This window comes from Leguminivora glycinivorella, chromosome 14 (assembly GCF_023078275.1).
Source record: "Leguminivora glycinivorella isolate SPB_JAAS2020 chromosome 14, LegGlyc_1.1, whole genome shotgun sequence".
Lineage (NCBI taxonomy): Eukaryota > Metazoa > Arthropoda > Insecta > Lepidoptera > Tortricidae > Leguminivora > Leguminivora glycinivorella.
This window is the reverse complement of record NC_062984.1, coordinates 3,070,997-3,087,808: the sequence shown is the minus strand read 5'-3', so window position 1 is coordinate 3,087,808 and position 16,812 is coordinate 3,070,997. Positions and strand designations below refer to the sequence as shown.

Here is a 16,812-nt window from a genome sequence, read left to right as displayed (position 1 = left end):
TGTCGTAAAAAGCGGCTGGTCGTTAAAATCGGAGTCGTAATAAACGGATGTACTTTCATACTATCACATACGAAAACCAAATAAATACCTACCTGTGCTTATGTCGTTGTAAGAGGTTGGACGTTAGGTCTATGCGGAGTCGTAATATACTAACCGGACTCTACTGTATTGTATAAAATGTGTAATTGAGTAGACTCGGGACTAATTTTTAAAATAAAATCATTACAGATAATAATGTTGTCAATGAAAAGTAACAAATAAATCTTTATTATTACAAAACATTAAATAATTACGTATTTTTGAACCTTTTAATGCAAAATTTTCCAAATTTTGAGAAATAAATACGGTTTCGGTTATTAACCGGTTAGAGACTATAAAAACCGGTTTTTAACAGAGGCCAAAAAGTCTCGGTTAACCGGTTTTTCGGTTAACCGGTTAACCGGTTTGCACACCCTAGACCTAACGTCCAACCTCTTACAACGACATAAGCACAGGTATTTATTTGGTTTTCGTATGTGATAGTATGAAAGTACATCCGTTTATTACGACTCCGATTTTAACGACCAGCCGCTTTTTACGACACATTTTAATAAATAATAATAAATAAATATTAGGGACACCTTATACACAGATCAACTTAGCCCCAAACTAAGCAAAGCTTGTACTATGGGTGCTAAGCGACGATATACATACTTAAATAGATAAATACATACTTATATACATAGAAAACATCCATGACTCAGAACAAATATCTGTGCTCATCACAGAAATAAATGCCCTTACCGGGATTCGAACCCAGGACCGCGGCTTAGCAGACAGGGTCACTACCGACATACACAGAATCCGTCCGTCAAGTCCGATTGCAACGACGAGCGACAACGTTTTTAGTTTTACTAGTAAATTCAGGAAACAAAGCTACTTCCACCCAAGCACGGCCCCCTGTCTTGCCTACAACAAGTAGCAAAATTACATTGTGGCCAAGTACATTTTTGGAATATTGCTATTAAAATTTTAACAATTTGTTCGCTTCGGGACTAATCTTACCTCTATAAGCTAAATAGAACCCAATTTGTATTTTTCGATTGCGTATAAACTAGCTTTACTTACAAATGATGAGCAAGCACGCATACTAAAAAGGACTTTTCTAACTAAACAAGTCACAATAGTACGACATCCGGTTAGTACGACGTAATATCAGCGGTCCCTTGAGCGTCGTTGTAACTGGAGTCTACCGTATATTTCAAACTATATTTTTTAAAAGAAAGGTAAAATGTAGATCTTGGTTTTCTTACATCAATTGCTTGTATTACTAGATTTACTAGGAGCTCTGGGAGCTGTAGACCTTCGCGACATGCCTAGAATACGCAACTGACGAATCACATTCAAACCACACAGGCCTTTTTTTAGCAATTTCCGCATTTACCAAATTCGCAAAAAACTGGATAAAAATGATCTTCATCGTGCAAGTAATAAATGCTACGATATCATCAACATCAGAATTCTTAAAGGTAATGGTAATTATTGCGTAGTACGGCCATTTACTAAAAATCCTCAAAACCGGTTAATAACCGGTTAACCGGTTTTGAAGGAAAAGTTTCGGTTATTAACCGGTTTTTTAAGTTAACCGGTTTTTGCATACCCTAGTTCGAACCCGGCTCGTACCAAGGAGTTTTTCTGAACTTATATACGAAATGTCATTTGATATTTGCCAGTCGCTTTTCGGTGAAGGAAAACATCGTGAGGAAACCGGACTAATTCCAATAAGGCCTAGTTACTCTTCGGGTTGGATAGTCAGATGGCAGTCGCTTTCGTAAAAACTAGTGCCTACGCCAAATCTTGGGATTAGTTGTCAAAGCGGACCCCAGGCTCCCATGAGCCGTGGCAAATGCCGGGATAACGCAAGAAGGATGATGATGTCGGGGTTTTTTTTTCAAAATTGTAATTTTGTGGTTATTTCTTAGACCTTATCAGTCGATACGGAGGATATTGCATGTGTTCGGTAACAGGCATACTTACGATGGGTGCAGAAGCGATGCCTCCTCCTCCGTAGTAGTATTCGCGGCCGAACACCACTAGAGATGTGTGCCACACGCCCTCCACCTGCCGTCCTGCGGAGAAAATGATATAACATTAGACTTATATTGACCGGGATATAGACCGTGATTACCTTTTTGATTTTTGTCGAGCTCCCGATATTTCGACGCAGTTGCATGCATCATGATCACGGAAAACTGACGAAGGCGGGTGGATGTTAAAGTTGCATAGACAACGCGCGATCTACCCTCCTCGCTCGACAAAAAGGTAATCACGGTCTATATCCCGGTCAATATAAGTCTAATGAAAATAACCGTGAATCATTCAAAACTCTTATGATATAACATGTCACATTATTGTTATAACAGGGGCGGCTCACTCCGCGATTCTTTCGCCGAGCTACAAGTACAGCTGCAAAATTTCATGGAGAAATTATGAATGAATTCATTGATAAATTCGCCATGCACTTTTGCTGATAGTACCCGGCCGGCAGACAAACAAAACAGACACGTCAAATTTATAACAGCCCGTCATTTTTGCGTCGGGGGTTAAAAATACACCTCTGCATCAACAAGTAAGAGTTACAAATAACGAGATAGTTCCTAGTTAGCATTTCAATTATAATATAACAACACACATGTTACACACACAATTAGCGATCCTCACATCTCATCTTCCCCCCCTCCTCCCTCCTAAATTAAGGGGGGCTCTCGATGCCTCCCGGTCTTTCTCTACTCAGGGTCACCCAAGTAATAACTGTGCCAAGTCTCAGTGCTTAATCATAAAATGCAGGGTTCCCATACAAGACATAGCAATAGCCTCCCCAGTAATCTGCGTATTCTTGGCGTAAACAATAGTCCAGGAATGCGGCGGTTCAGTACGATACGATACATTACGATGATCGCGCACTGTCGGGCTGTTTCATGTTTTACGACCTGGCCACGTCGATACTACCGCCGTGTCTTGCGTGGGCGACGGTCGCGCGGCCGTCGCGCGACTGTCGCCGTCGCGTCTCATCGCATCTCTACTTCCATATCGATAAGGTTTGATTTCGTATTATGCGTCGCATTGCCGTCGCGCGACCGTCGCCCACGCAAGCCACGGCGTAAGATAGATATAAATACAGGAGGGAATCTTCCTTCATAATCATGTCAACATAATAAGACCAGCCAAGGCGACTAGCCTTTACAATTTTATATTTTACACTATAGAAAAGAAGGAGATTAGAGTAATCTGATATCAACTCGATGTATAAATACCAGTATTTATTTTCATTCTTAGGCTAATGTATAAATTGAAATAGATATCATACACGAAAGAAAAAACGACAAGGCTCACTGGTGGCCGAGCCGGGAATCGAACCCTGGTCTTCAGCTTACGCGGCTATTGTCTTTACCGCTAGACCACCCTCCCGCCGTGGTACCCGACGAAATTTCTCGAGTGTATGTTATCTCTGATAGTGCTAGGCGCCTTTTGATATTCAATAATAGTACATTACGATACAAGTGCGAAAAAAAGGAAGTTCGAAACGAGTGGCGATAGATTAAAACACGACCGAAGGGAGTGTTTTAAATCGACACGAGTTACGAATTTCCTTTTCGCACGTGTATCGTACGACGTTTTTCAGTACAGATGGCACTCCGAAGTTTCGACCTGGCATATAATGAACCACTTCTCGCATCTCGCAAAACGTCGTACGATACACGTGCAAAAAGGCTTTTTTACGCACTTGTATCGTAATGTACTATTATTTGTTCCCTAGTTGTTCAACTCGATGTGTTTGTACTTTCTCATCGAGGCTCCCAAATCATCGCAAGATTATGGGAGTATTTCACAACTAAATCAGATTAGTACAAGATAGTAAAGATATTTATGAAGTGTATGTATACGTACTACTTACATACATACGTTATTCCAACGCACAGACGGGCCCTATCGACTAATGAACACGGTTCCCCGATGCTGGCCCTGTGGTACGCGTTCCAGAAATCTTACGCACCCCGCCTGCGGGTCCTATCGAATAATAAAATTGCGCCATAACCACAGTATAATAAAGAATATTATCGTACAGCTGAAGCTGAATGCGCCGCCCACCCGCCCTCGGTTACCTCACAGTTACCGCCCGTCAAAAACGCGATTAGTCGACCTGTCATATCTCACTCATACAAGCATGGTACGCGTTCACCTTCACGAGCTTAGAGTTTAGACTGTGTGCGTAGGATCGAGCCTCTTTTATATATTTGACCGCCATTGTCCGAAGTGTGCCATAACTGTGCATGAGTAGTGAGTATATAACCTAACCAAAAAATTTAAATTTTGAAAAAACCCCCGACCGCGACATAGTGGACCGATTTTCATGAAACATGGCTAAGAACACTCCCGACTAACTCAGCTTTCAGACAAAAAAAAACTAAATCCAAATCGGTTCATCCGTTCGGGAGCTACAATGCCACAGACAGACACACACACAGACAGACAGACAAACAGACAGACAGACAGACATACGGACAGACAGACAGACACGTCAAACTTATAGCACCCCTGCGTTTTTGCGTCGGGGGTTAAAAATATATATAGAAGCATGTAAAAACAAATAACGAACAAAGAGAGTTGCATAACGAAAACTTTCTCCGCCCCAGCTCGGTCTAAGTATAGGTGTGTAAGTAGTCCAACAAAACAGTCCTTGAAACAGATCGGGAAGTGGGACGACGGTGTCGCTTACCTGCAGGATGCAGCCAGATTACTTTTATGTACTACTTACTATGTATGTATAGTATAGTCGAAGTGAGTATTATATTCTTTGATCGAGTATTATACAGGATGTAACATTAATGCTGGTGATCCATTTAAAAGCATAACCGGTATCGAATAGCGGTTACGAATACCACTTCCTTTTTTTAAAATAAACACCATGAAAATTAAAGGTACTATAGAAGGTAATGTATAAGCCGTAGGATTTATCTTCGGCAATTATGTTACATAGTGTAGAGTTACTGTCAAAGTAAAATGTGTAATCACAGTGCATAGACTGCCATCGACACAGGTTTAAAACTTTTGCACCTCAGTTTTAACAATTTGGCCCATATTCTTAACTTGATATATGTTAAAATGTCAAATATTAATATTAGCGCCATCTAGCCGAGCGTCCCCCAAAGATGTATCGCCATCTCCACCTTTTTCTGTATAGTTTTGAGGTACGTTTTTATCTTAGACTTTATCTGTCTATACGGAGTTACATATTGTCTTTGGTATAACATGTGCTCTACGTCTCTACAATGTCAGTACCAAGTTTTAATTGGATGGAGATGGAGCACACAAACATAATGAGTGTAAAAAATGATTACTAAAGACAACATAATATATAGACGGTCAACCAAATCTCTGCACTAAAAAGAGCACGAAATTCAAATTTTCTGTGGAAAATGAAAATGAAATATTCATTTTTCAAGTAGGCATATTACAACGTGCATATGAACGTCAAATAAAGCTACGCCGGCTCTAACCCTACGCCTCAGTTTCGAGAAGATTTCAGTCTCCCGTTCGTCCTCAGTTGGAGGGGGGTATCCACTAATATGGGACCGACAAGAAACTCGGCGGGCCACTTCTTTTCAAAACATTACATCTTATAACAGAGATAGAGATTAGGAAAGCACGCGTGTTATAGGCAATTGGTGTTAAAAATTAATTAATAAGGCAATTTTATGTAATCTTTGTAATTTTATTCATTTATTCCCAAATGACTAGTAGCTATGTATATTCCAATTGCCTATGACATTCAATATTGCTAAAACTTATATTTAATAATTTAATTGCACAATTATATGATTTTCAAGAATCTAATTTGACAGTATCTCCCTATAATGTACCTATCTAATGTTATTACTAAGTGAATAATTTGATGATTATTGTAGTTACTATTCTCCTTTATTGATTTCCTTATAATTATTTATGTTGGTCTTGTTTATTATGTATGTTAAATTAAGTAAGCAGAAAATGTTAAAATGACGTGTAACTCCTGATATCAATAAATGATTGATTGATTGATTTCGGCGCCCCTCCTATTGTTTGGCCCCTAAAGCGGCCGCTCCACTCGCTCTATACAATTAAATCAGGCCCTGCCAACAAAGAGGGTAAGCAAGACCTTGTAGCTCTTAACGTATGCGGAATGAAATCTGGACAAAGTTTTGATACCGTACAGAGTAAGTAAATAAATAAACTAAAATAATGTATAAATGCCAGATTAAAGTTTACATATCTGTCATTTAAACTAGTAAGTTTCATGAGTATTGGATTCCTGTTCTCGAAATTATGGTCAATCGAGAAGAACGACCCAGCGAAACTGTTTGTAATTTCTACATACCAATTTTCTGCGGCCGAATGCAAAGCCCGTGGAAAGTTTTTTAGGAAGGGTTAGAAGCTAACAGTCAATTTATAATATTTTTGCGTCCTTTTTCTTTACAAAAACTACAGCAACAAAGCGTGGTTTAAAAAAACATTACAGCATTGGCAAGTTTTCAGGGAGAGATTTGATTAAAAGAAATGTCGGCCCCCTAAGGCTCAAACTCTTACAGAGAGCTCGAGACAGCATTCGAATGGGGCAGCGAAAGTGATGAAAAATATCTTGAAGACATGAGTAGCGATACACATTCAGAAAAAGTTAAGCCTAAGTAGTATAGTCTTCAAAAAAAAATTGAAAATGCTGCTGCGCCGTTAAGTCAAAAAATGTAAAAAACAGCTGTTTTTGCATTTCTGGGTTTATTAATGACTAATAATATTAAATTAATAATTAATTAATATTAAAAAATATCGATTAAATGGAATTTAACGACAAGAAAACTATTAACTATTTTGAGAATACTAATGATCCTACGGAAAATGTGAAAAATATCGAGCATACGAAGCTTCTTTAAAGTTATCACATGGAGGATAAATTTGGACCTTAAAAAATGCTAATATTGGTTTTGTCGACACCGATGGACATAAAGTATCACAAGTTCTGTTAGAAGCCTCACATTGGAGAAAACTAACTCTTTTATTTATCGTTATTCACAATTAAAATCATGAAAGATATCAAAAACAAACCATGTTATATTAATTTTATAAGACATTGCATTTTGTCCAGATTTCATTCCGCATACGTTAAAGGGAGTAGTCAGATTTTCTCACAATGTTTCCTTTATCAAAAAGCAAGCTATCTGTAATGCCAAGGGGGCAATTTTGAATCTCGCATACGGGATTTTGTCACTAAAATACCGGTTGAAAACGGTGACTTGCTTATTATTTTCAGTGACAATTTTCTGAATTCGAACGCGTGAGACTCAAAAATCGGCCCCCTGTAATGGAAAACTTCTATTTCCCACCCGGAATCGGCGCTAGCTGACCAAAAATCGCTCGTTAGTTCATACTCATAGACGCTCACGGTTCAGCCACGACATTGGTCTAAGCGCGACAGCGGTGAGCGGCGGCCATACATTGGAGCGAGACACAGCGATGGGAATTTTCATTCGCACGTATGGCTGCCGCTCAGTGACGCTGTCGCACTTAGACCAATGTCGTGGCCGGGCCGTTACGCGTTGTCGTCGATGAACGCATACGTAGGTACGCATTTTATACTAACGAGCGATTTTTGGTTGGAGAAAGTCTATTGTTTAGGCTATGTACAGTCAACCAATTAGAACCACAGGCCACTGTAGAACTATGTCATAGTGACGTTATAGAGGAAATATTGGGTCACTATCAAATTTACCTTATCGCTAAAAGACTATATAGCTGACACGTCTGGATTGTGTTATGTCTTTGTGGCTACGTAGACATGAATGCTAAATGTGTCTTTAGCAAAACGTCTGGATCTTAAAACGTAACAATTTAAAATGATCTAACTGCAAAACATCTTCATCTTCGAATGTCTGTATTACAAAACAGACATGAACGCTAAACGGTCAAGGAGCAAAAAATCTGGATTGTTTAATGTTTTTATTGCTAAATAGAATAAACGCCAAACGACCCGTTAGCAAAACGTCTGGTTTTAAAATGCTTAAGTGTCTTGAGAATTCAAACCTTCTCGCACTGTTAATAAGAACTGTTCTGTTACATATTTATAAACCATGGCGATGACACATTATACGAGGGTCATGCCAAAAGAAATTAGATACTCAAGATTTACATACTTTATTCTTTATTACAGCTATCTATTTTTTCGAAGTATTCACCGTGAACACGTATACACTTTTCCATCCGTCTAAACCACTTAGAAAATACCGATGACCACTCTTCTTTAGACACCTCAGAAATTTCGTAATTATACGCAGCCAGGGCATCTTCTTTGTTCTCAAATCGCTTTCCTTTTAATTTTTCTTTAATTTTAGGAAAAAGGTAAAAATCACAGGGGGCTAGGTCAGAGGAATATGGGGGTGGGGCAGAATAGTCACGTTTTTTGAGCTGAAATAATCAAGTGTTCGAGCGGAAGTGTGCGGGGCAGCGTTGTCGTGGTGCCAGAGCAGGTGCCGGTTTCCTGACTTCGGCCGCTTGTCACACCAAGCTGACAGTACTCTTGGGGCACAAACTGTCACATACCATTCTGAATTAACTGTCTTTTGATCTTCTAGCACTATTTTAGCAATATGTCCCGTCTTGCAGAAAAATGAGGCAACCATTTGTTTTTGTGTGCTTCGGGTTCGGCGACATTTTGTTGGCGTCGGCTCATCTTCAAAACACCATACTGTGGACTGTCGCTTTGTTTCGGGATCGTAGTTATATAGAGCCATGTTTCGTCACCTGTAAGTATATCATATACGTTTTTTTTCTCGCCTGCGTGGAATTTATCCATCATAAATTTGCACCAATCCACGCGACGGCCTTTCTGTAAATCGGTGAGCTTGTGCGGCACCCATCTTGAACAACGCTTATGAAGAGACAGATTACTATGACTTATAGTTTGCAATGCTGCTGATCCAATGCCCAGTTCACGCTCGAGCTCTACATATGTAATTCGTCGGTTGGCATGAATATTTTTTTCCACAGCCTGTACATTTTCTTCAGTGACTGCGGTTGGCGGCCATCTGGTCTTCGCCTCATCTTCAAAGCTCTCCCATCCTCTTTTAAATTTAGAAAACCAATTAAAAACAGTTGCACGTGAACACGCAAACTCTCCAAAAGTCGAAACTAAAAGTTCAAAACACTCATGAGGTTTTAAACCTTTTTTAAAGTCATAATATATCATAACACGAAAATCACGTCGAGTAAGCTCCATTGTTGCAGAAAATTCCCGCCAAAATTATTTAGAAAAAAAAATAATTAAAAAAAGAATCCTAAGAATTTCCAAGTGTTCCATTTTTAAATGTATAAGCAAAAAACCTACCTTTAAAATGGTGTATAACTGGCCAGTATCGATCAAATGACCATGGACCCTCGTATTTCCGGACGTTTTGCTACTGAATAGTTCTGTGTTGACGTCAATTAACTAACTACACTTTTGGCTTTTTAGATATGCTAATCATACGGACTATGTATATTTCCAGACGTTTGGCTACTCATTCATTCTAAGTCTTAGCCATCCAGTTAAATTTACTTTTTGCTGATTGAGTATTCTACTTTCATGTCATCCCAGCTGAATTGACTTTATACTGACTGTATATTTAAATTTTCTGACATCTAGCCGAAATAGTCGTTTAGCGATAAGGTAAACTTGATAGTGACCCGATTTTAATATGTCTTAAGTGTTGATTTGTCTGTTTTTGTGTAGTTTTAAGTATTGTTTTTCTTTGAATATTCTGTTTGTATAGTTATACCTAGATTCGGAAGTGTTTTTTGTTCCTCTTTCTTTTCATGTACTATTTTATATGTTCAGACACAATGCTATATTGTTTATGAATAAAGTACTATGACTATGACTATATATCAGATTGTAAGAAATCTCTTACTGCTTGTCATTTTTCATAGGGTTCCAATTGGGTGACTGTACCTCTGTCAAATGTAAATAAATACCACTATACATTTAATTGTACACTGAGAGAAAAAACAAACAGTTTTCATGTTCGTTCAACAAGTTTTTTGGTTAAAATAGCGCCTACGTGCTCTTTGGTTCAAACAACAAGCTACTTGTCATTTGAATCGGCAATATATTTGAATCAACAAGTCGATTTTATAAAAACAACCTGACACATATTGTTTTAAACATACGTTTGGCTGATTCAAACGGATAAACCGCAACAAGTCGAACTTGTTAAATTCACAATGCAAATTTCTCTCAGTGTAATATTAACATGATTCCCATTTTAATTCAATAAAAACTTCTACCAAATAGCAAAGACCGGATTATGTTTTTGGCACATAGTGTGTGGATGTCCTATTAATCTTCACAACTAGGTACTGAGAAAATGTTAATGATTAATGTGTTTACCAGTTGCCTGGAACATGCAGATGGATGAAAAACAGCACACAACACATGTGTTCACTGCCTCCTGGTATACATAGTTGTTTGTGACCCCAGAACTAGATTTAGATAGAAGAAATAAGTACATCTATTTGTATGGCGGACGAGCGTGTCAGTTTTTGTACTGAAGTTGTTACTGGCCTGTGATTTTAAATATGTCTCAGGCCCTTGAGTGTCCATAATTTTTATGTTGTTGTAATTAAATATCACGTAACAAGGCATTTTTTATGTTTTTGTTGACTTCAACTTACAAAAATTGACGTCCGAAAGCTGCAAGCTGTGAATAAAGACAGACAACTCAGTAGATTTTACTGAATTAATTTGACCCGCTAAGTACAGTCACCGGCATAAGTGATGATTTCTGTATCTTGTCACTTTTAATCGTTTGACAATTTCGTATGATATTTGAAACAAGACGTTAATATGACAAGGTAGAGAAATCATCACTTATTTTAGTCAGGGACCAAACGACCTCTTTTACAAAAAGTCGTCGACATCTCTTCTAAATACCTAAAACAGGTATGGATGTGTTCCTCGTTCTGTCCAGATTACGAATTGACCTGTTTTAGTTTAAGGAGGGGGGGACGGGTTGAGAAAAAGGGGGGAGAAAGATGGCGGCCGACCATCATAGATATTTATTCACATCTCGACTCCTATGGCACCAATCTGTTCGTGCGAGGTGTCATTTGAAAGCTTATTAAACCTACTTTAATTGTATTTAAATAACTATACTCATAAAAGTAACCGTTTACGAAATATTTTAAAATATGTGTTTTTTTATCGCGCATGAATTGCACAAGTACTAGTAAAAAATGCGTCTAACTCAATAAACAATAACTTTACCGCAATTGATGTTATTATAAAATGTTTGCGTCTATTCATTTTCTTTCTAAAAATATAAGTTTAATTGGTATATGATAATATATAACCATGTAATTACGAATTTGGTTTAGCAGGAGTCACTCTGCCCGGTCGCAGAAATGGGCGCTGACCGTAGTAAAGCATTCAATATTTTTGAGGTCCTATTTTACGGATCCATATGCGAGAGGTATCATTTCAAAGCTAATTAAATCTACTATATTTTTTTATAAATAACTATAGTCATAAAGGTAGCTGTTTAGAAAATATTTGAAAATATGTGTTTTATAGACCATGAGTCGCACAAGTAGCTACTGGTAAAAAATGCTTCTTAATCCATAAACAACAACTTTTCCGAAATTAATGTTAATATATAATTTACGCGGAATTTCATGCGCTTTTTAATAACATAAGTTTTATTGGTGTATGATATTATATAACTAAGTAATTACAAATTTGGTTAAGTAGGGGCCACAGCGCCCGGCCACGTATGGATGCTGACCGTTGCCAAATTTTCTATATTTTTCAGATCCTATTTTATTGAACAGGAATCTTTTGAAAGTATATTATGCGTACTATCATTAGTTCTCAATAATTTTAGTTGTAACTGTAGTAGCTAACAAAATATTTGAAAATATGCATTGGAACCGATGTGAGTAAAACATGCTTCTAGCTCAATGAATTATATTTTTTCCGCAATTGATATACTGACAAAATAAACGCCAAAATGACCTTAAACCTTTTCAAATAATAAGTTTTGTCAGTATTGCATAAACAATTAATGTTAATTTATCCATCATACTCACTGCGCACCGTCATATACATGGATGACCATTTTCGTTGTCGTTTTCATAATTTTTAAGATTATATCTTGGTGCATGACCAATAAACAATAACTTTACCGCAAATAATGATATTATAAGATTTACAGGACATTTCATGTGCTTTCTAAAAATATAAGTTTTATTGATGTATGATATTATACAACCAAGTAATTACGAATTTGGTTTAGCAGGTGTCACTGCAACCCCGTGACGTAAATAGGTGCTGCACAACCGTCGCCTAATTTTATGTATTTCTCAGATCCTATTTTAGCGATCCATTTGTGAGAGGTATCATTTGAAAGAATATTATGCGTACTATCGTTACTTTTTAATAATTTTAGTCGTAATTGTAGAAGTTCACAAAATATTTGACAATAAGTGTATTTTTACTGTATATGAATAGTATTCGCACTGATACGAGTGAAACATGCTTCTAGCTCAATAAATTATATTTTTCCGCAATTGATATAATAACGAAATGAACCGCAAAATGTATGACCTTTACAAAAAAAGAGTTTTGTTAGTTTTGCTTAAACAATTATGTTAATTTGTCCACCATACCCACCTCGCACGGTCAATAGTCATATAAACGGATGTCCAAAGCCGTTGCCTTAATTTTTTCATCATTTTACAGAGTTTATTTTACTGATCAATTAAGTATATATTTATTTTAAATATAGATCAGTGAAATAAAGTCTGAAAAATCATGAAAAAAGGTAACGACGGTGGACAATGTGGACATCCATTTATATGATGGTGCCCAGTAGGTGAGGTGAACAAATTAAAATTAATTGTTTATGCAATACAAACCAAACTTATTTTTTGTGTAAGTCATACATTTTCCGTTTATTTTGTTATTATATCAATTGCGGAAAACAATCATTTTTTGAGCTAGAAGCGTGTCTTAATAATGCCAATGCTATTCTTGCACAGTAAAATACACATATTACTAATCTAATATTTTCTAAACTTCTACAGTTTCGACTTGAAGTATTAGAAATAAAGGTAGTACGCATAATATGCTTTCAAATGATACCTCTCACAAATTTATCAGTAAAATAGGATCTGAGTAATGTAGAAAATTTGGCGACGGTCAGTCAGCACCCAATACCGTGACAGGCCGCAGTGACCCCTGCTAAACCAAATTCGTAATTACTTGGTCATATATTATCATACATCAATAAAACTTATATTTTTAGAAAACGCATGAAATTTCGCGTAAATTTTATAATAACAGTAATTGCGGTAAAGTTATGGTTTATTAAGTTAGAAGCATTTTTTATCTGCATATGTGCAACTCATGCTCGAAAAAAGAACTCATGTTTTCAAATATTTTGTAAACAGCTACCTTTATAACGATAGTTATTCAAAAATAATTATAGTAGGTTTAATTTGCTTTCCAATGATACCTATTACATATGGATCCGTAAAATAGAAACATAAAAATATTGAATACTTTACTACGGTCAGCGCTCATTTATGCGACCGGCGGAGTGACCACTACGAAACAAAATTCGTAATTTCATGGTTATATTATCACTTACCAATAAAACTTATATTCTTAGAAAGCTCATGAATAGTCGCGTAAATTTTATAATAACATCAAATGCGGTAACGTTATTGTTGTGACTTAGAAGCATTTTTTACCAGTACTTGTGCGATTCATGCTCGATAAAAAACACATATTTTCAAATATTTTGTAAACAGCTACCTTTATGACTATAGTTATGTGTAAACAATTATAGTAGGTTTAATTATCTTTCAAACGATACCTCTCACATATGGATCCGTAAAATAAGACCTCAAAAATATTGAATACTTTACTACGGTCAGCGCCCGTTTATGCGACCTGGAGGATAACCCCTGCCAAACAAAATTCTTAATTACATGGTTATATATTATCATATACCAATGAAACTTATATTTTTAGAAAGAGCATGAATAGACGCAAAAATTTTATAATAACATCAATTGCGGTAAAGTTATTGTTTATTGAGTTAGACGCATTTTTTACTAGTACCTGTGCAATTCATGCGCGATAAAAAAACACATATTTTCAAATATTTCGTAAACAGTTACTTTTATGAGTATAGTTATTTGAAAACAATTAAAGTAGGTTTAATAAGCTTTCAAATGACACCTCGCACGAACAGATTGGTGCCATAGGACTCGAGATGTGAATAAATATCTATGATGGTCGGTCGCCATCTTTCCCCCCTTTTTCTCGACCCGTCCCCCCCTCCTTAAACTAAAACAGGTCAATTCGTAATCTGGAGAGAACGAGGAACACATCCATACCTGTTTTAGGTATTTAGAAGAGATGTCGACGAAAATCGTGAAGGAGACGACTTGTGGCCAAATTGGCTCTAGACTATTTATGCCGGTGACTGTAGGTCAGTAATTCCCATTAAGTTTGTACTAGAGATGGGCCGAATACGGACTTTGCGTTTGCCGAATACGAATATTCGGCCGAACATTCGGTTAATCTGTTACCGAACCGAACATTCGGCCGAATATTCGGTTGCGCCATATTTTAAATCCGGGCTTAGAGTTAATAACTTTTCGAACTTTTCGATGATTGGTAATAGGCACATTTATTTGACTAAGGCTCTAAATTTTCTTGCATAAGAAAATTTTTGTTTTGTTTTCTTAAGCTACGTTATTTTTACTTTTTTACAAAATGATTGTATTTCGGCGAGAGGCTGGCAACCTGTCACTGCAATGCCACAGTTTCGTTTTCTTTTAACCCCTTATTTGCCAAGAGTGGCCCTGAAGCTTTAGTAGTTTCATTTGCTCTGCCTACCCCTTTATGGGATACAGGCGTGATTGTATGTATGTATGTATGTATGTATTGTATTTATATTTTAACGCATTTTTAACTCCCTTTGGTAGTTCCTTAGAATGCTGAAATAGGCTGTCATTATCCAATGAATTACGAAACAACTTACGCTATTTATATTTACTTTGTTTATTCGGTAAATATTCGGCAATCTAACCGAACTATTCGGCCGAATACGAACATTGACAAATTTGCCGAATATGCCGAATACCGAATATTTACCGAATATTCGGCCCATCTCTAGTTTGTACATTTGGATCATGTCTCCGATTTGGATAAAAATTGGTAGGCTGATAGAGTCCATGATACTGAGCAAGATCCACTAGGTTTCCCAAAATGTCCTAGGTTGATTGTATGAAACTTTCCTTTTTTGTTACCGAAAATGTATAGAAATCTGGTTGCTCAGATATGTTTGCTTGATCTATGGTATATATGACATATGTGTTTGTGACTCTGCCTGTAACCTATTGACAACCAGTAGCCTGCTTCACCACAGTGACAATTGTAATTGTATTTTTTACTGAGTCATTAATGTTTTATAAATCATGTAAAAGCTTAAAATCTGATTTGTATACAAGAAGATGACCAATGGTTTTCTAAAATAGCACCATAAAATTCATAAATATGAAAGTTGTGAAGAATATTCAGATGTTTGATGTTTGGACATTTTTTTCTTATCTAAATTAACTTAAATAAACTTTCCCACCCAGATAATTTTTAATCTAGTAAAGGGTTTTAATCTAGTAAACACATTTAAGCTTAATAATCATATGCTAAAAAAAAAATCAAGAGAGTATGAATTGAGAAAGTTTGATGTTAGTCTTAAGGAGGAGGTTGACTTACTTCTGAGAATTTTGTCCACCTTATTGTCACCTCATAAAACTGTCTGACCTTTAACTGTGACTACTGCAAGTTAAATAATTATTATAGCTTTTTGTTCAGTGCTTGCACTAATCCCTGCTGAGTAAAAGGCTCCTTACTTTTCCACCTCTCTGTCCAGGTAAATAATATGATACCTTTAAACAAGCAACTCTTGTATATTTATTTATTTATATAAATACTGGTGATCTCGAAAACAGCCCCAACAATTTTGCAGAAATTTGTTGTGGGGGTTTTCGGAGGTGAATAATCGATCTAACTTAGTTTTAAGTCCCGGGCTGACGCAAAATACGGTTGAATAAAACACCGCCGAGGTAGGTACTAATATTAAATAATAAGTGAAAGTAAGAATAAAAAAGTTACCCATGATAGCTGGTGAGAGTAGAGCAGCAAGCCCCTGCGTCAGGTCATAGATGTACAGGTCGACCGGCTCCGCGCCCTCAGAGCACTCGCTTTCTGTCGCCATTCTTCTGTAAAACACTACACTTTAACACACAAAATTATGGCAGTACTAATACTCGGTGTAAGTTCGAAGATTTTATAACGTCGGTTTATTTTCGTAATTCGAACTTTAACGCGAGCGAGCGCAAGGCGGGCGGCAGCACACGCACCGATTGGCAGACTACGCATACTACGAACTTCTGAAATTCTGCACCCAAAATATAATAGTATTTATACGTCGCCGACGACCGACGCACGCTCGTTTTCAGCTTGCGCTAAAGCTCGCATAACTAGCTGGAAATTAGCTCATAAGGAATGATGTAACACTGTAAAATAACAGTTTAATTATTAAAGTAAAAACATTAATTACCTTTTTATTAAAATCTGACTTCAAAGCTCGTCAAACAATGACTGCAAGACAGGTTAAAATTCCGTTCTCACAGTTCTAGCGATAAATTAAATATTACAACTTAAATGTTTCTATTTCTTCGGTCGAGGAATAAATA

At 36.8% G+C, this 16,812-nt stretch overlaps 1 protein-coding gene across 1 annotated transcript in view; it reads right to left on the bottom strand.

Moving 5' to 3' along the window:
* LOC125233129 overlaps positions 1–16,484 on the bottom strand; it is a 72,644-nt gene extending 56,160 nt beyond the window's left edge. The window contains exons 1-2 of the mRNA XM_048138998.1: positions 16,229–16,484; positions 2,017–2,108 (exon numbers count right to left, since the gene is read on the bottom strand). Coding sequence (XP_047994955.1) covers positions 2,017–2,108; positions 16,229–16,331 — 195 coding nt within the window. The 5' untranslated portion in view covers positions 16,332–16,484. The remainder of the gene's footprint in view (positions 1–2,016; positions 2,109–16,228) is intronic.
* Positions 16,485–16,812: the final 328 nt, after the last annotated feature.